Below are 17,578 nucleotides of genomic sequence, written 5' to 3'. Positions count from 1 at the left end.
AATGACAGTACTTGAACACGTTTCATCTGTCACATATCTGCTCAACACATGCATGTATGTTGATGGATGATTTCAACTCGCCAGGTGCTTGCCCACTACAGATCCGAACCAAAGTGACGGCATCTGTTCAGGGACATACTTGCTGCTTCCTCTTTTCAAAACAATAATCTCAACTAATCTTTCAAGACAGATAATTATAGGGTAGAAAGCCTTTATTGAGAACGGTGTTTATATAAGATATGATTAATCATTGCCTGATAATCTCACTTTACTAAACGTCACTTATCCTAAGAGTATTAAGCAGCTGTATGTTGTAGCTGAAGACAAAGGGATTTCACATGCTCACATATGAACGTTACCAACCCCAGCGTGGCACCTGCAATAAGTACGGAGGTTAGAGACTAACTCAAAATCGCAGTTATGTTGCAATTTTAATGAAAAAAAGAAACAAACATTCTTAACATCGCTGATGTGAACTCAGGACTTCGAGAAACATGATTTCAACAAATAGAATCTAGAGAGATGGAATCGCCAGATTTACATATCGAAAGAGATGTTACCTGATGAGGTAGAACAAAGAATAAATCACTAAAAAAAGAAATCCTTCTTTCAAAACCACTCAAGGGTCATATGGCAGTAGTAAAGACTGGACATTCGTGGGAACGTTGAATAAAACAGGACGTCCCTAAGAATTTCTAGGGTGACTTATGAATAAGTATCTGTGTGGACAGAGAGGTGTTCTATATCAAATTTACAATGAATTATGATATACTCTGATTCTTACAAAATCCTTGTGCTGGTTTTACTGTTTTCCTGGATGTCTGAGGTTTAGTTAAAGATTTCTACAGATTGTGTTCACCTACTGTTGCCATAATGATAGCTATATGTAGGTACGGCAAGGGAACCGTACTTCTGATCAAGACACTAAGGACGAGATCAGTGGTTAGGCTGCTGACCTGCGAAGAGGACGAGGAGGGGACCGGTGAAAGCCTCCATGTTGAGTGGCTGGATACCATCTCTGCGGTCCAGCCTTGGGTGGCGGAGGCAGTGGGAGGAGTTGGCCAGCTGGTCCCCCAGCCACTTGTCCCACAGTCCTGACTCCAGCAACACCCGCACCCTACACATGGACACACGTGTAGTAAGAGAGATACTTAAGAAAATTCATGTTATCTATAGATTGTTATACAACTAACTCGGAAATTATTTCGTATTTCATATCATCTCAACTCCATGGACTTAGCAAGCAACAGGAATATGTTCTTCAGAGAAAATTCATTATAGTGCAGCAAACACGTACATATTATGATACAACATGCACTATACATACACACACTTAACAAGATATTTCCATCTTGAGTCTACAAGTAAATGCGTTTACGTGAAATATGTACGATTCTAAGCCTTGAATTTTTTGTGAAAAGATTTTTTTCTACTTCAAGAGGATTGCAATACCATAGCAGAATACATTACATTTCTAAGAACAGAAGAACATTGTATAAAGATTAAGATTGTGTCCTAGACCATCCGGTACTAAATCATGAACCTTACAGATGATTGGCTGTAGCGAGGTACTGGGAGTCCTTCTTGAAGGCCAGACTCATCATGGCGTTGCTCATCACCTTCTCCTGTGTCATGTACAGGTGACATTGACCACTGGTGCTGTGAACAGTAGGGATCACTTATTATCTCTCTCTCTCTCTCTCTCTCTCTCTCTCTATATATATATATATATATATATATATATATATATATATATATATATATATATATATATATATATATATATATATATATATATATATATATATATATATATATATATATATATATATATATCATCTATTTATTTTATTTGTTTTGCTTTGTCGCTGTCTCCCGCGTTAGCGAGGTAGCGCAAGGAAGCAGACGAAAGAATGGCCCAACCCACCTACATACACATGTATATACATACACGTCAACACACGCAAATATATATACCAATACAACTCAATGTACACATATATATATACACACAGAGACATATACATATATACACATGTACATAATTCATACTGTCTGCCTTTATTTATTCCCATCGCCACCTTGCCACACATGGAATAACAACCCCCTCCCCCCTCATGCGTGCGAGCTAGCACTACGAAAAGACAACAAAGGACCCATTCGTTCACACTCAGTCTCTAGCTGTCATGTAATAATGAACCGAAAACACACCTCTCTTTTCACATAAAGGCCCCACAGAACTTTCCATGGTTTACCCCAGACGCTTCACATGCCCTGGTTCAATCCATTGACAGCACGTCGACCCCGGTATACCGCATCGTTCCAGTTCACTCTATTCCTTGACCGCCTTTCACCCTCCTGCATGTTCAGGCCCAGATCACGCAAAATCTTTTTCACTCCATCTTTCCACCTTCAATTTGGGCTCCCACTTCTCCTCGTTCCCTCCACCTCCGACACATATATCCTCTTGGTCAATCTTTCCTCACTCATTCTCTCCAAGTGACCAAACCATTTCAAAACACCCTCCTCTGCACTCTCAACCACACTATTTTCATTTCCAAACATCTCTCTTACGCTTACATTACTTACTCGATCAAACCACCTAACACCACATATTTTCCTCAAACATCTCATTTTCAGCACATCCACCCTCCTGCGCACAACTCTATCCATAGCCCACGCCTCGCAACCATACAACATTGTTGGAACCACTATTCCTTCAAACATACCCATTTTTGCTTTCCGAGATAATGTTCTCAACTTCCAAACATTCTTCAAGGCTCCCAGAATTTTCACCCCCTCGCCAACCGTATCATTCACTTCCGCTTCCATGCTTCCATCCGCTGCCAGATCCACTCCCAGATATCTAAAACACTTTACTTCCTCCAGTTTTTCTCCATTCAAACTTACCTCCCAATTGACTTGACCCTCAACTCTACTGTACCTAATAACCTTACTCTTATTCACATTTACTCTTAACTTTCTTCATTCACTCACTTTACCAAACTCAGTAACAAGCTTCTGCAGTTTCTCACATGAATCAGCCACCAGCGCTGTATCATAAGCTAACAACTGACTCACTTCCCAAGCTCTCTCATCCCCAACAGACTGCATACTTGCCCCTCTTTCCAAAAACTCTTGCATTCACCTCACTAACAACCCAATCCATAAACAAATTAAACAACCATGGAGACATCATACACCCCTGCCGCAAACCTACATTCAGTGAGAACCAATCATTTTCCTCTCTTCCTACACGTACACATGCCTTACATCCTCGATAAAAACTTTTCACTGCTTCTAACAACTTGCCTCCCACACCATATATTCTTAATACCTTCCACAGAGCATCTCTATCAACTCTATCATATGCCTTCCCCAGATCCATAAATGCTGCATACAAATCCATTTGCTTTTCTAAGTATTTCTCACATACATTCTTCAAAGCAAACACCTGATCCACACATCCTCTACCACTTCTGAAACCACACTGCTCTTCCCCAATCTGATGCTCTGTACATGCCTTCACCCTCTTAATCAATACCCTCCCATATAATTTACCAGGAATACTCAACAAACTTATACCTCTGTAATTTGAGCACTCACTCTTATCCCCTTTGCCTTTGTACAATGGCACTATGCACGCATTCCGCCAGTCCTCAGGCACCTCACCATGAGTCATACATACATTAAATAACCTTACCAACATGTCAACAATACAGTCACCCCCTTTTCTAATAGATTCCACTGCAATACCATCCAAACCTGCTGCCTTGCCGGCTTTCATTTTCCGCAAAGCTTTTACTACCTCTTCTCTGTTTACCAAATCATTTTCCCTAACCCTCTCACTTTGCACACCACCTCGACCAAAACACCCTATATCTGCCACTCTATCATCAAACACATCCAACAAACCTTCAAAATACTCACCCCATCTCCTTCTCACATCACCACTACTTGTTATCACTTCCCCATTAGCGCCCTTCACCGAAGTTCCCATTTGCTCCCTTGTCTTACGCACTTTCTTTACCTCCTTCCAGAACATCTTTTTATTCTCCCTAAAATTTAATGATGCTCTCTCATCCCAACTCTCATTTGCCCTTTTTTTCACCTCTTGCACCTTTCTCTTGACCTCATGTCTCTTTCTTTTATACATCTGCCACTCAATTGCATTTTTTCACTGCAAAAATCGTCAAATGCCTCTCTCTTCTCTTTCACTAATAATCTTACTTCTTCATCCCACTACTCACTACCCTTTCTAATCAACCCACATCCCACGCTTCTCATGTCACAAGCATTTTTGCGCAAGCCATCACTGATTCCCTAAATACATCCCATTCCTCCCCCACTCCCCTTACTTCCATTGTTCTCACCTTTTTCCATTCTGTACTCAGTCTCTCCTGGTACTGCCTCACACAAGTCTCCTTCCCAAGCTCACTTACTCTCACCACCCTCTTCACCCCAACATTCACTCTTCTTTTCTGAAAACCCATACAAATCTTCACCTTAGCCTCCACAAGATAATGATCAGACATCCCTCCAGTTGCACCTCTCAGCACATTAATATCCAAAAGTCTCTCTTTCGCGCGCCTGTCAATTAACACGTAATCCAATAACGCTCTCTGGCCATCTCTCCTACTTACATACGTATACGTATGCATATCTCGCTTTTTAAACCAGGTATTCCCAATCACTTGTCCTATTTCAGCACATAAATCTACAAGTTCTTCACCATTTCCATTTACAACACTGAACACCCCATGTATGCCAATTATTCCCTCAACTGCCACATTACTCACCTTTGCATTCAAACCACCCGACTAGAGGGGATGGGAGCGGGGGGTTAGAAATCCTCCCCTCCTTGTATTTTAACTTTCTGAAAATGGGAAACAGAAGGAGTCACGCGGGGAGTGCTCATCCTCCTCGTAGACTCAGATTGGGGTGTCAAAATGTGTGTGGATGTAACCAAGATGTGAAAAAAGGAGAGATAGGTAGTAGGTTTGAGGAAAGGAACCTGGATATTTTGGCTCTGAGTGAAACGAAGCTCAAGGGTAAAGGGGAAGAGTTGTTTGGGAATGTCTTGGGAGTAAAGTCAGGGGTTAGTGAGAGGACAAGAGCAAGGGAAGGAGTAGCAGTACTCCTGAAACAGGAGTTGTGGGAGTATGTGATAGAAGGTAAGAAAGTAAATTCTCGATTAATATTGGTAAAACTGAAAGTTGATGGGGAGAGATGGGTGATTATTGGTGCATATGCACCTGGGCATGAGAAGAAAGATCATGAGAGGCAAGTGTTTTGGGAGCAGCTGAATGAGTGTGTTAGTGATTTCGATGCACAAGACCGGGTTATAGTGATATATATATATATATATATATGTATATATATATATATATATATATATATATATATATATATATATATATATATATATATATATATATATATATATATATATATATATATATATATATATATTATCCCTGGGGATAGGGGAGAAAGAATACTTCCCACGTATTCCCTGCGTGTCGTAGAAGGCGACTAAAAGGGGAGGGAGCGGGGGGCTGGAAATCCTCCCCTCTCGTTTTTTTTTTTTAATTTTCCAAAAGAAGGAACAGAGAATTGGGCCAGGTGAGGGTATTCCCTCAAGGCCCAGTCCTCTGTTCTTAACGCTACCTCGCTAATGCGGGAAATGGCGAATAGTTTGAAAGAAAGAAGAAAAAAATATATATATATATACATATATATATATATATATATATATATATATATATATATATATATATATATATATATATATATATATATATATATATATATATATATATATATATATATATATATATACATATAAATATATATATAAATATATATATATATATATATATATATATATACATATATATATATATATATATATATATATATATATATATATATATATATATATATATATATATATATATATATATATATATATATACATGTATATATATGTATATATATATATATAAATATATATATATATATATATATATATATATATATATATATATATATATATATATATATATATACATATATATATATATATATATATATATATATATATGTATATATATATATATATATATGTATATATATATATATATATATATATATATATTCTTTTTTTTTTTTTCAAACTATTCGCCATTTCCCGGGTTAGCGAGGTAGCGTTAAGAACAGAGGACTGGACCATTGAGGGAATATCCTCACCTAGCCCCCTTCTCTGTTCCTTCTTTTGGAAAATTAAAAAAAAAAAATTGAGAGGGGAGGATTTCCAGCCCCCCGCTCCCTCCCCTTATAGTCGCCTTCTACGACACGCAGGGAATACGTGGGAAGTATTCTTTCTCCCCTATCCCCAGGGATATATATATATATATATATATATATATATATATATATATATATATATATATATATTATATCTATGTATTTTACTTTGTCGCTGTCTCCCGACTTTGCGAGATAGCGCAAGGAAACAGACGAAGGAAATGGCCCCAACACACTCCCATACACATGTATATACATACACGTCCAAACACGCAAATATACATACCCATACATCTCAATGTACACATATTTATATACACACACAGACATATATATATATATATATATATATATATATATATATATATATATATATATATATATATATATATATATATATATATACACATGCACACAATTCTCACTGTCAGCCTTTATTCATTCCCATCGCCACCCCACCACACATGGAATACCATCCCCCTCCCCCTCATGTGTGCGAGGTAGCGCTACGAAAAGACAACAAAGGCCCCATTCGTTCACACTTAGTCTCTAGCTGTCATGCAATAATGCCCGAAACCACAGCTCCCTTTCCACATCCAGGCCCCACACAACTTTCCATGGTTTACCCCAGACGCTTCACATGCCCTGGTTCAATCCATTGACAGCACGTCGACCCCGGAATACCACATCGATCCAATTCACTCTATTACTTGCCCGCCTTTCACCCTCCTGCATGTTCAGGCCCCGATCACACAAAATCTTTTTCACTCCATCTTTCCACCTCCAGTTTGGTCTCCCACTTCTCGTTCCCTCCACCTCCGACGCATATATCCTCTTGGTCAATCTTTTCTCACTCATTCTCTCCATGTGACCAAACCATTTCAAAACACCCTCTTCTGCTCTCTCAACCACGCTCTTCTTATTTCCATACATCTCTCTTACCCTTATATTACTTACTCGATCAAACCACCTCACACCACATATTGTCCTCAAACATCTCATTTCCAGCACATCCACCCTCCTGCGCACGACTCTATCCATAGCCTTCAAACATACCCAACATTCCTTCAAACATACCCAATTTTGCTTCCTGAGATAATGTTCTCGACTTCCAAACATTCTTCATGGCTCCCAGGATTTTCGCCCCCTCCCCAACCCTATGATTCACTTCCGCTTCCATGGTTCCATCCGCTGCCAGATCCACTCCCAGATATCTAAAACACTTTACTTCCTCCAGTTTTTCTCCATTCAAACTTACCTCCCAATTGACTTGACCCTCAACCCTACCGTACCTAATAACCTTGCTCTTATTTACATTTACTCTTAACTTTCATCTTTCACACACTTTACCAAACATGAATCAGCCACCAGCGCTGTATCATCAGCGAACAACAACTGACTCACTTCCCAAGCTCTCTCATCCCCAACAGACTGCATACTTGCCCCTCTTTCCAAAACTCTTGCATTCACCTCCCTAACAACCCCATCCATAAACAAATTAAACAACCATGGAGACATCACATACCCGTGCCGCAAACCTACATTCACTGAGAACCAATCACTTTCCTCTCTTCCTACACGTTCACATGCCTTACATCCTCGATAAAAACTTTTCACTGCTTCTAATAACTTGCCTCCCACACCATACATTCTTAGTACCTTCCACAGAGCATCTCTATCAACTCTATCATATACCTTCTCCAGATCCTAAATGCTACCTACAAATCCATTTGCTTTTCTAAGTATTTCTCACATACATTCTTCAAAGCAAACACCTGATCCACACATACTCTACCACTTCTGAAACCACACTGCTCTTCCCCAATCTGATGCTGTGTACATGTCTTCACCCTCTCAATCAATACCCTCCCATATAATTTACCAGGAATACTCAACAAACTTATACCTCTGTAATTTGAGCACTCACTCTCATCCCCCTTTCCCTTTATACAATGGCACTATGCACGCATTCCGCCAGTCCTCAGGCACCTCACCATGAATCATACATACATTAAATAACCTTACCAATATGTCAACAATACAGTCACACCCTTTTCTAATAGATTCCACTGCAATACCATCCAAACCTGCTGCCTTGCCGGCTTTCATCATCCGCAAAGCTTTTACTACCTCTTCTCTGTTTACTAAATCATTTTCCCTAAACCTCTCACTTTGCACACCACCTCGACCAAAACACCCTATATATGCCACTCTATCATCAAACACATTCAACAAACCTTCAAAATACTCACTCCAACTCCTTCTCACATCACCACTACTTGTTATCACCTCCCCATTAGCGCCCTTCACTGAAGTTCCCATTTGCTCCCTTGTCTTACGCATTTTATTTACCTCCTTCCAGAACATCTTATTATTCTCCCTGAAATTTAATGATACTCTCTCACCCCAACTCTCATTTGCCCTCTTTTTCACCTCTTGAACCTTTCTCTTGACCTCCTGTCTCTTTCTTTTATACATCTCCCACTCAATTGCATTTTTTCCCTGCAAAAATCGTGCAAATGCCTCTCTCTTCTCTTTCACTAATAATCTTACTTCTTCATCCCACCACTCACTACCCTTTCTAATCAACCCACCTCCCACGCTTCTCATGCCACAAGCATCTTTTGCGCAAGCCATCACTGTTTCCCTAAATACATCCCATTCCTCCCCCACTCCCCTTACCTCCTTTGCTCTCACCTTTTTACATTCCGTACTCAGTCTCTCCTGGTACTTCCTCACACACGTCTCCTTCCCAAGCTCACTTACTCTCACCACCCTCTTCCCCCCAACATTCTCTCTTCTTTTCTGAAAACCCATACAAATCTTCACCTTCGCTTCCACTAGACAATGATCACACATCCCTCCAGTTGCACCTCTCAGCACATTAACATCCAAAAGTCTCTCTTTCGCGCGCCTGTCAATTAACACGTAATCCAATAACGCTCTCTAGCAATCTTTCCTACTTACATACGTATGCTTATGTATATCTCGCTTTTTAAACCAGGTATTCCCAATCACCAGTACTTTTTCAGCACAAAATCTACAAGCTCTTCACCATTTCCATTTACGACACTGAACACCCCATGTATACCAATTATTCCCTCAACTGCCACATTACTTACCTTGGCATTCAAATCACCCATCACTATAACCCGGTCTTGTGCATCAAGACCACTAAAACACTTATTCAGCTGCTCCCAAAACACTTGTCTCTCATGATCTTTCTTCTCATGCCCAGGTGCATATGCACCAATAATCACCCATCTCTCTCCATCAACTTTCAGTTTTATCCATATTTATCTAGAATTTACTTTCTTACATTCTATCACATACTCCCACAACTCCTGTTTCAGGAGTACTGCTACTCCTTCCCTTGCTCTTGTCTCTCACTAACCCCTTGACTTTACTCCCAAGACATTCCCAAACCACTTTTCCCCTAAACCCTTGAGCTTCGTTTCACTCAGAGCCAAAATATCCAGGTTCCTTTCCTCAAACATACTACCTATCCCTCCTTTTTTCACATCTTGGTTACATCCACACACATTTAGACACCCCAATCTGAGCCTTCGAGGAGGATGAGCATTCCCCGCGTGACTCCTTCTGTTTCCCACTTTAGAAATTTAAAATAGAAGGAAGGGAGGATTTCTGGACCTCCGCTCCCGTCCCCTTTAGTCGCCTTCTACGACACGTGAGGACTGCGTGGGAAGTATTCTTTCTCCCCTATCCCGAGGGATAATATCTACTTATATATTTATTCATTTTGCTTTGTCGAAAATCCTGGGAGCCTTGAAGAATGTGTGGAAGTCGAGAACATTATCTCGGAAAGCAAAAATGGGTATGTTTGAAGGAATAGTGGTTCCAAGAATGTTGTATGGTTGCGAACCGTGGGCTATGGATAGAGTTGTGCGCAGGAGGGTGGATGTGCTGGAAATGAGATGTTTGAGGACAATGTGTGGTGTGAGGTGGTTTGATCGAGTAAGTAATGTAAGGGTAAGAGAGATGTGTGGAAATAAAAAGAGCGTGGTTGAGAGAGCAGAAGAGGGTGTTTTGAAATGGTTTGGGCACATGGAGAGAATGAGTGAAGAAAGATTGACCAAGAGGATATATGTGTCGGAGGTGGAGGGAACGAGGAGAAGTGGGAGACCAAATTGGAAGTGGAAAGATGGAGTGAAAAGAATTTGAGTGATCGGGGCCTGAATATGCAGGAGGGTGAAAGGCGGGCAAGGAATAGAGTGAATTGGATTGATGTAGTATACCGGGGTTGATGTGCTGTCAGTGTATTGAATCAGGGCATGTGAAGCGTCTGGGGTAAACCATGCAAAGTTGTGTCGGGCCTGGATGTGGAAAGGGAGCTGTGGTTTCGGGCATTATTGCATGACAGCTAGAGACTGAGTGTGAACGAATGGGGCCTTTGTTGTCTTTTCCTAGCGCTACCTCGCACACATGAGGGGGAGGGGGATGGTATTCCATGTGTGGCGAGGTGGCGATGGGAATGAATAAAGGTAGACAGTGTGAATTGTGTGCATGGGTATGTATGTATGTGTCTGTGTGTGTATATATATGTGTACATTGAGATGTATAGGTATGTATAATTAGCGTGTGTGGACTTGTATGTATATACATGTGTATGGGGGTGGGTTGGGCCATTTTCTTTCGTCTGTTTGTTTGTGCTACCTCGCAAACGCGGGAGACAGTGACAAAGCAAAATAAATGAATAAATATATGTCAATATATATATATATATATATATATATATATATATATATATATATATATATATATATATATATATGTATATATATATTGCGTTTGAACGCGCACTTCAATATAACATACAAACCTCCAATAGCCATGATCGAACCGGGACCCCTGAGTGGTAGGCGGGAGCACTACCGCTAGGCTATGATCGCCCCTAATAGGAAATTGTCTATTCGAATACTATGTACTCGAATACCCTTCGTCTCACATTGGTGAACAAGGGGGGTCTCTCCTGATCATTTCCCAACAGGCTTACACAACCAGATGGTAGCATTTTGTATCGCGTTCATAAGCATTAATGGACCTTTAAGAAATTTCCTCTAGTTCCCACCTGAAATCTACAGCCATGGCTTTCATCATAGTTATCTCGTCGCAGATGGCAGCGAACTTGCCGTCAGCGATGGCCTGGCGCTCTGACAAGCAAGCGACGATGGTCGGACCCATCTCTCTGTAGGCCTTCTGACGCACCTCGTCCTTCGACTCCTTGTTATCCGTTCAGATAGTGGCAGTAGATCATGGTGTCGAGTCATTGAAAAAGAAAAAAGATAATCACTTTTTTTTTGTATTTCAAGAAAATTATGACGAGTTTTATCCAGTTAAATGATAATGAATATTCGAGACCCTTTTAATTGCGAAAATGTCAGTGAGATCATTTACATCATTAATCCATAGTTCAGTGTCAGACGAAGTCTGTCTTTTGATTAGTCAAATACTTACCTTAAGATACGTCAGCATCGCAACACCTGCTTCAATTCGCCAAGGCAGGGCGGACTGCGTGACAAGGTCGTCCAAAGAATCAATCTTAATTGTAACTCGAGGAACCGTCAACATGGCTGTCAGGATGCCGCTGTAGGAGGTCATGAACACTAGGGACGCCAGCAGCCACGTAGTCACTATGAGGCGACCCCCGTCCCTCTGGGGCAGCCACTCACTGTCTGTTAGAGGGATGGAGGAAAGGGTCAACATGGCCGTCAGGATGCAGCTGTAGGAAGTCATGAAGACTAGTAACACTAGGAGCCACGTGCTCACTATGAGGTGACCCCCGTCATTCTTATATGCTATTCAGATCCTGTAGTGAGGAATGGAGGAGAGGCGAAAGTGGCCAATGAAGTTGACGCTTAGTATGAAATTGATCTTTACTAAGGGCTCCTGGACTATCACTCTCAGACGCCCCTGTTCCACTGAGCCTGTTCCTGAGGGAGGGATGGTAGGTTTCATATATTTCTGTAGAGGTGAAAAGCATTGGAGTCTTTAGGTTAAGGCTGATGCCGCAAATTATCTTATGTTGTGAACTGTGTAAAGTATGTTGTATACAGAAGATAAGACTGATATATATATTGATGATAACTGAGTATGTTTGTAATACAAATTTTATGAATCTAGGAAAAAGGTTTTCATGTTCATTTAGGTCAGCGTCTGCTGCACTCAGATCTTTCCCCTCTCAAAAAAGGCAAACCAGCTGTGTATAGAAGAGGCTAGGCGAGCTTGGCCACAATATGACGTTGGTGTAGAAAATATCACAGAAGGTGCCACCATCTGAGTCTTCAGTGGATTGCTTCAATGTTTATGCATTATGTGAATGGATCTGTTCGTGTGTGATGAATTTACCAATAGGTAAATCTACAAATGTATCTAGAGAAATTTAATATTTTCAGTTGAACATTTACGTCCAAAAGTCATGTCCACTTTCAGGTTAGCAACTCAGAATCGAAACTTCGACCATTGTATGTAACGGTTCGAAGCCGTTATGTTTCGTTCCGACTGTTTATTTAGTAAAGATCGCACTCATTAACAATGATACTAAAAAGGTGATTTAAAACTATCATCACTGTAATTACCATTGCTATTTACACTGCCAGTGTTCTGGGACTCACTCTGAGCTGAAGAGTATTGTCTGTCGCTGCCGAAAATAGAATACTTAAGACAATACGACCTGATGGGCTAAATATCATTATTAATCATTCCATTTATTACTAATACCACTACTGTCACCATTTTGGTAATCTGCATGATTTCGATTTCGATTATCATCATGTATGCTTTAACGATCATATCCTCACTGCTACTATCACTAACAATATCATTATCGTTATCAAGCATTACCAGCATTACAATTTATCAATATCACTATTTCCTCAAGGGAGTGATTGAGCGAGGGGGGGAGGGGGAGGGAGATGTGGGGAGAGGGGTGGTCACTGATTGCGTTTGGTGTCTGTAACAGCGTCCTGGAGTAAGCCATGCTGCACCACCACCACAATGATGGTCACCTCTACTTCTATTATCATCATCACTACCATTATATTAATGTTACTACCACCACAATGATGGTCACTTCTACTTCTATTATCATCATCACTACCATTATATTAATGTTACTACCACCACAATCATGGTCACCTCTACTTCCATTATCATCATCACTACCATTATATTAATGTTACTATTGTTTGCCGTACTGATATGAGCTTCATGATCTTACAGCCAGACCAGAGGTCACTACAATAACGTGGTTAAGTTTGTCGCATTTTGATGGTCAGAGCGAGAACACCATTCCGAAGTGGATGGTTTAATGCGCCTTCTCAACACGTTCTCTTGGTGCTGACGTAATCTTCATTTGACGTCTGAGCTCCCGTGTGGATCAGACGTATGACAGCTGTCAACTGACGCTTCTATGGCCTCGTACCATGTCTAGGGCAAGTAGTGGGCAGAAACCATGGATGCATGAGGCTAGCTATACTACATTTTAACAGAAAACTTGCAAGACGACCTGCAGCTATCAAGTAGCGAATCTGGAGCAGCTGATTTGCCGCCAACAACAGTGGATGAGATGGAGAATTTTCAGGAAGTAATCAGAAAGAAAGAAAAGAAGAGGCGAGAGGCGGAGAGGCAGAGTGAGAGAAATAAGATAAGATAAGATAAGATAAGATACTTTATTCGTCAAATTGTTATACAAAATGTAATACAAAATGAAATTCGTTTTGGCTTTAGAGCTCCTTAGTAGTTGTAAAAAAAAAAAAACATTAAAATATTAACAAGAAATATTGCATAGGTTATTTCATATAAAATGTTACTTTGCTATTGTGTACATGCGATAAAAGCTTATCACCATCCCTATCATGAACCATCACCTACAGTTATCATGAAACTTAAAGCTAGAAGTTATAGTGATGATAGATGATTGAAAAGCAGAATGCTTTTAGGTACAAACGACTTTTTGTGTCTATCAGTGCGCAGCTTGGGCAGAGCTACCCTTCTACCAGATTTAAGATACGTGTAACAATTATGTAGCGGATGCGTTACATCTTTCATCATTCTGTCTACTTGTTTCATTATACCTTTTTCATAAAGCTTATTCAGTGATGTGGTCTCTGCACCTAGTTTTCTTGCTTTCTTAACAATCCTTCCCAACTTCTTTTTATCTTTGCAAGTTTTCCATACCAGGCAGTGATTGAAAAATTTATAACTGATTCTAAAATTGATTTGTAAAATAGGCTAATGACCATTTTATCTACACGTAGGTTATGCAAGATACGTACAAAGTGTTGTCTTTGGTTACATTTCCTTGACACCATATCTGTATTAACACTTCCCTTCAACTGGTCATCAATCATAAAGCCCAAATACTTATACTGGTTTACTCTTTCTACGTTTTCTTCCTCAATTGTTAATAGGTCTGGTACGTGTTTATTTTTAGTTCTGAAATCAAATATCATCTCTTTCGTTTTCTTTACATTAAGCTCCAAAAAATTTTGTTTACTCCAGTCAACGAATTTTTTAACTTGAGTTAAATAGCCTTCATAATTATTATTTACAATTTTTCCTAAGATAACTGTATCGTCAGCATATTTTATAATAGTACAATCATCAATTTCACTTCTACAATCATCTGTATACAAGGTGAAAAGAGCTGGGGACAATACACAACCTTAGGGGGCTCCTGTGTTGGTGACTATCACATTAGACTTAACATTATTTACATTGGTATATTGAGGTCTCTGGGTTAAAAAGCTAAAAATCCATATGAAGATATTTCTATTTACACCCAATTCTAGCATTTTATTGAGCAAAATATGAGGTTGCATTGTATTAAATGCTGAACTAAAATCCATGTATAGTGCTCTAATTTGTGATTTGGGCTTATCTAAATGCTTATTAATATCATTTAATAGTACAAGTGTTGCATCCTGTACACTCCTATTATTACGATAAGCAAATTGCATAGGGTCTTTTAAATTATTTGTTTTTTCACAGATATAGTTTTTCACAATGCTTTCTAAACATTTCATAATATTAGATGTTAGTACTACAGGTCTGAAGTCTTTGTGATCTTTTGGATGATTAATTTTTGCAATAGGTTTCACTTCAGATTCTTTCCATTTATAAGGCACCACTCCCTGATCCAGCGAGTCCTGAAATAATGTGGTCAGTGCAGGTGTCAACTGTTTTGCACAGCATTTAAGTACCCTAGCAGGTATCCCGTCTGGCCCTGTAGCTTTACCTGCCCGAATATTCTGCAGGGACTTCTGTACGTCTTCTTGCCTAATTATAATTCTTTCATCATTGTTAGATTGAATTTCTGTCATTACCTCATTACACGCATCACTGAAATCATGTCTTTCAAATCTCGCAAAGAACGCGTTCATTTCATTTACATATGTGTTGATATTTTCCGGTTCAGGCACACTTTGTTTCTTCTTGCGCCCGCACAGGGTTTTAAGTCCTTTCCAAGCGTCTTTTACTCTGTTTGTTTTAAACAAGCCTTCAACTTTTTCTTTGTATATTCTTTTCGATTCAGTAATTTTTTTATCAATATTACTTTGCAATGTTCTTCTTTCAACATCACTTCCATTTCGCATGAGTCTGTGTTTTTCATTTAGCATAGATTTTAGTTCTTTTTTAATCCATGGTTTATTGTTTGGGTATATCTTTATTGTTTTGGTAGGTACGATCATATCAAAGCAAAAGTGAAAGTATTCATTGAAAATATCTAAGTTAGTGTTGATATCAGTCCTGTTTTCTATCAGGACAGACCAGTCTGTACAGTCAAAACACGCTTGTAATCGTTGTCTCTTGTTATCGTCCCATTCTCTAATTTCAATTTCTTTCGATTTGACTCTTTTCAGTAATTGTTTATATGTAGGTACACAGTATAGCATGTTATGGTCTCCATTTCCAATGTTTGCTCGTTTAAAAACTTTATATCCATCTTTAATATTACAATACATCTTATCCAGTGTCGCCTTACCTCTTGTGGCACACTTTACTGTTTGTTCGTACGTACGGACTTTTCCTTGAAAATCACAGTGATTAAAATCTCCTAAAATAATTATTGCACTGTTCGGGCTCTCATTTTCACAGTTTGTAACACAATTTTCTAGTATATCAGCTGCTATAACTTCGTCCGCATCCGGGGGTATATATACAAGTACTAGGATTATCTTATTAAGTTCACGTGGTAGATAAAAGGGTCGACAGGTGAACGCTAAATACTCGATGTTGTTGTCACAGTAGCTCTTCTTAACATTAATTTGTGAACACAATCTGTCATTCACGTAAGCGGCAACCCCACCCCCTCGGTCCTTATCAACACCTTTCCTGTCAGACCGTACCAACACAAACCCATCGATAGCCAGTGTGCTATCCGTATCCCGATCTTGCAACCAGGTTTCCGTGAGGAATGATATGAAAAAACGGAATGCTTGCCTAGGAGAAGAAGAAGAAGAAGAAGAAGAAGAAGAAGAAGAAGAAGAAGAAGAAATTAAACAAGGAACCAAACCCAGCAGCATGGTCGATCGAACTCTCGAGACGATATCGAGACAACGAGGAACACTAGTGGTGAGAACAGCTCAGATAGGAGGAAGTTGTACTTCCAGCTAATGTGCGTATGTCATTCTATGGACAGCTGCTGTGGGCTGCTGCACTGGGAGCCAGGCAACACACTGAGTTTGAACCACTTCTTAAGGAGGGTCGTAATAGGTTCTATCTGACTGTGGCTAGGGATGAGGCAAGTCAAGTTTCTGACGACGATAGGGCTTAAGAATGTGATTATGACGATGCCTGACGACACGATGAAACACACCACCACAGTGATCGTCTTCATGTGTCCGACCGGTTGTACTCGATCTTGACTTTCCTTCCAGATGACAAACCAATTGTCTGGGCGAAGTGACGGGAGGTCCAGAGTGAGAAGTCCAACCAAATGGTAGCCTTGATGAAGGCAGACGAGATAGAGATGTTCATCACTGGAATATTGGCATAATGGAATATTGTCGTGTTGCTGTAACTGTGACGGCGCGCATGATGCGGGCTCCTCGCGTCATAATAAGAGGTCCCAGCGTCAGGGCATCGGGGAGGCGCAGCAGCGGATTTAGGTGGATAAACGAGCAGCTGCAGGGGAAACATCAACACCTCACCTCCACCTCAGAACGCATGGAAGAGGAAGAGTGATCAGAGTGTCATGTTGAAGATGACAGGAAATGGTGCGCAGGCCACACTGACAGTTGCACTAAGA

General features: G+C 40.0%; 1 protein-coding gene across 1 annotated transcript in view; it reads right to left on the bottom strand.

Annotated features, from left to right (window-relative positions):
* Positions 1-205: 205 nt before the first annotated feature.
* LOC139765805 (glutamate receptor ionotropic, kainate glr-3-like) overlaps positions 206-17,578 on the bottom strand; it is a 65,904-nt gene continuing 48,531 nt past the window's right edge. The window contains exons 6-10 of the mRNA XM_071693597.1: positions 11,785-12,002; positions 11,399-11,550; positions 1,549-1,659; positions 957-1,117; positions 206-376 (exon numbers count right to left, since the gene is read on the bottom strand). Of these exons, the coding sequence (XP_071549698.1) occupies positions 297-376; positions 957-1,117; positions 1,549-1,659; positions 11,399-11,550; positions 11,785-12,002 (722 nt within the window). The 3' untranslated portion in view covers positions 206-296. The remainder of the gene's footprint in view (positions 377-956; positions 1,118-1,548; positions 1,660-11,398; positions 11,551-11,784; positions 12,003-17,578) is intronic.

Source organism: Panulirus ornatus, chromosome 56 (genome assembly GCF_036320965.1).
Source record: "Panulirus ornatus isolate Po-2019 chromosome 56, ASM3632096v1, whole genome shotgun sequence".
Taxonomy (NCBI): Eukaryota; Metazoa; Arthropoda; class Malacostraca; order Decapoda; family Palinuridae; genus Panulirus; species Panulirus ornatus.
This window is presented reverse-complemented; position numbering and strand designations above follow the sequence as displayed.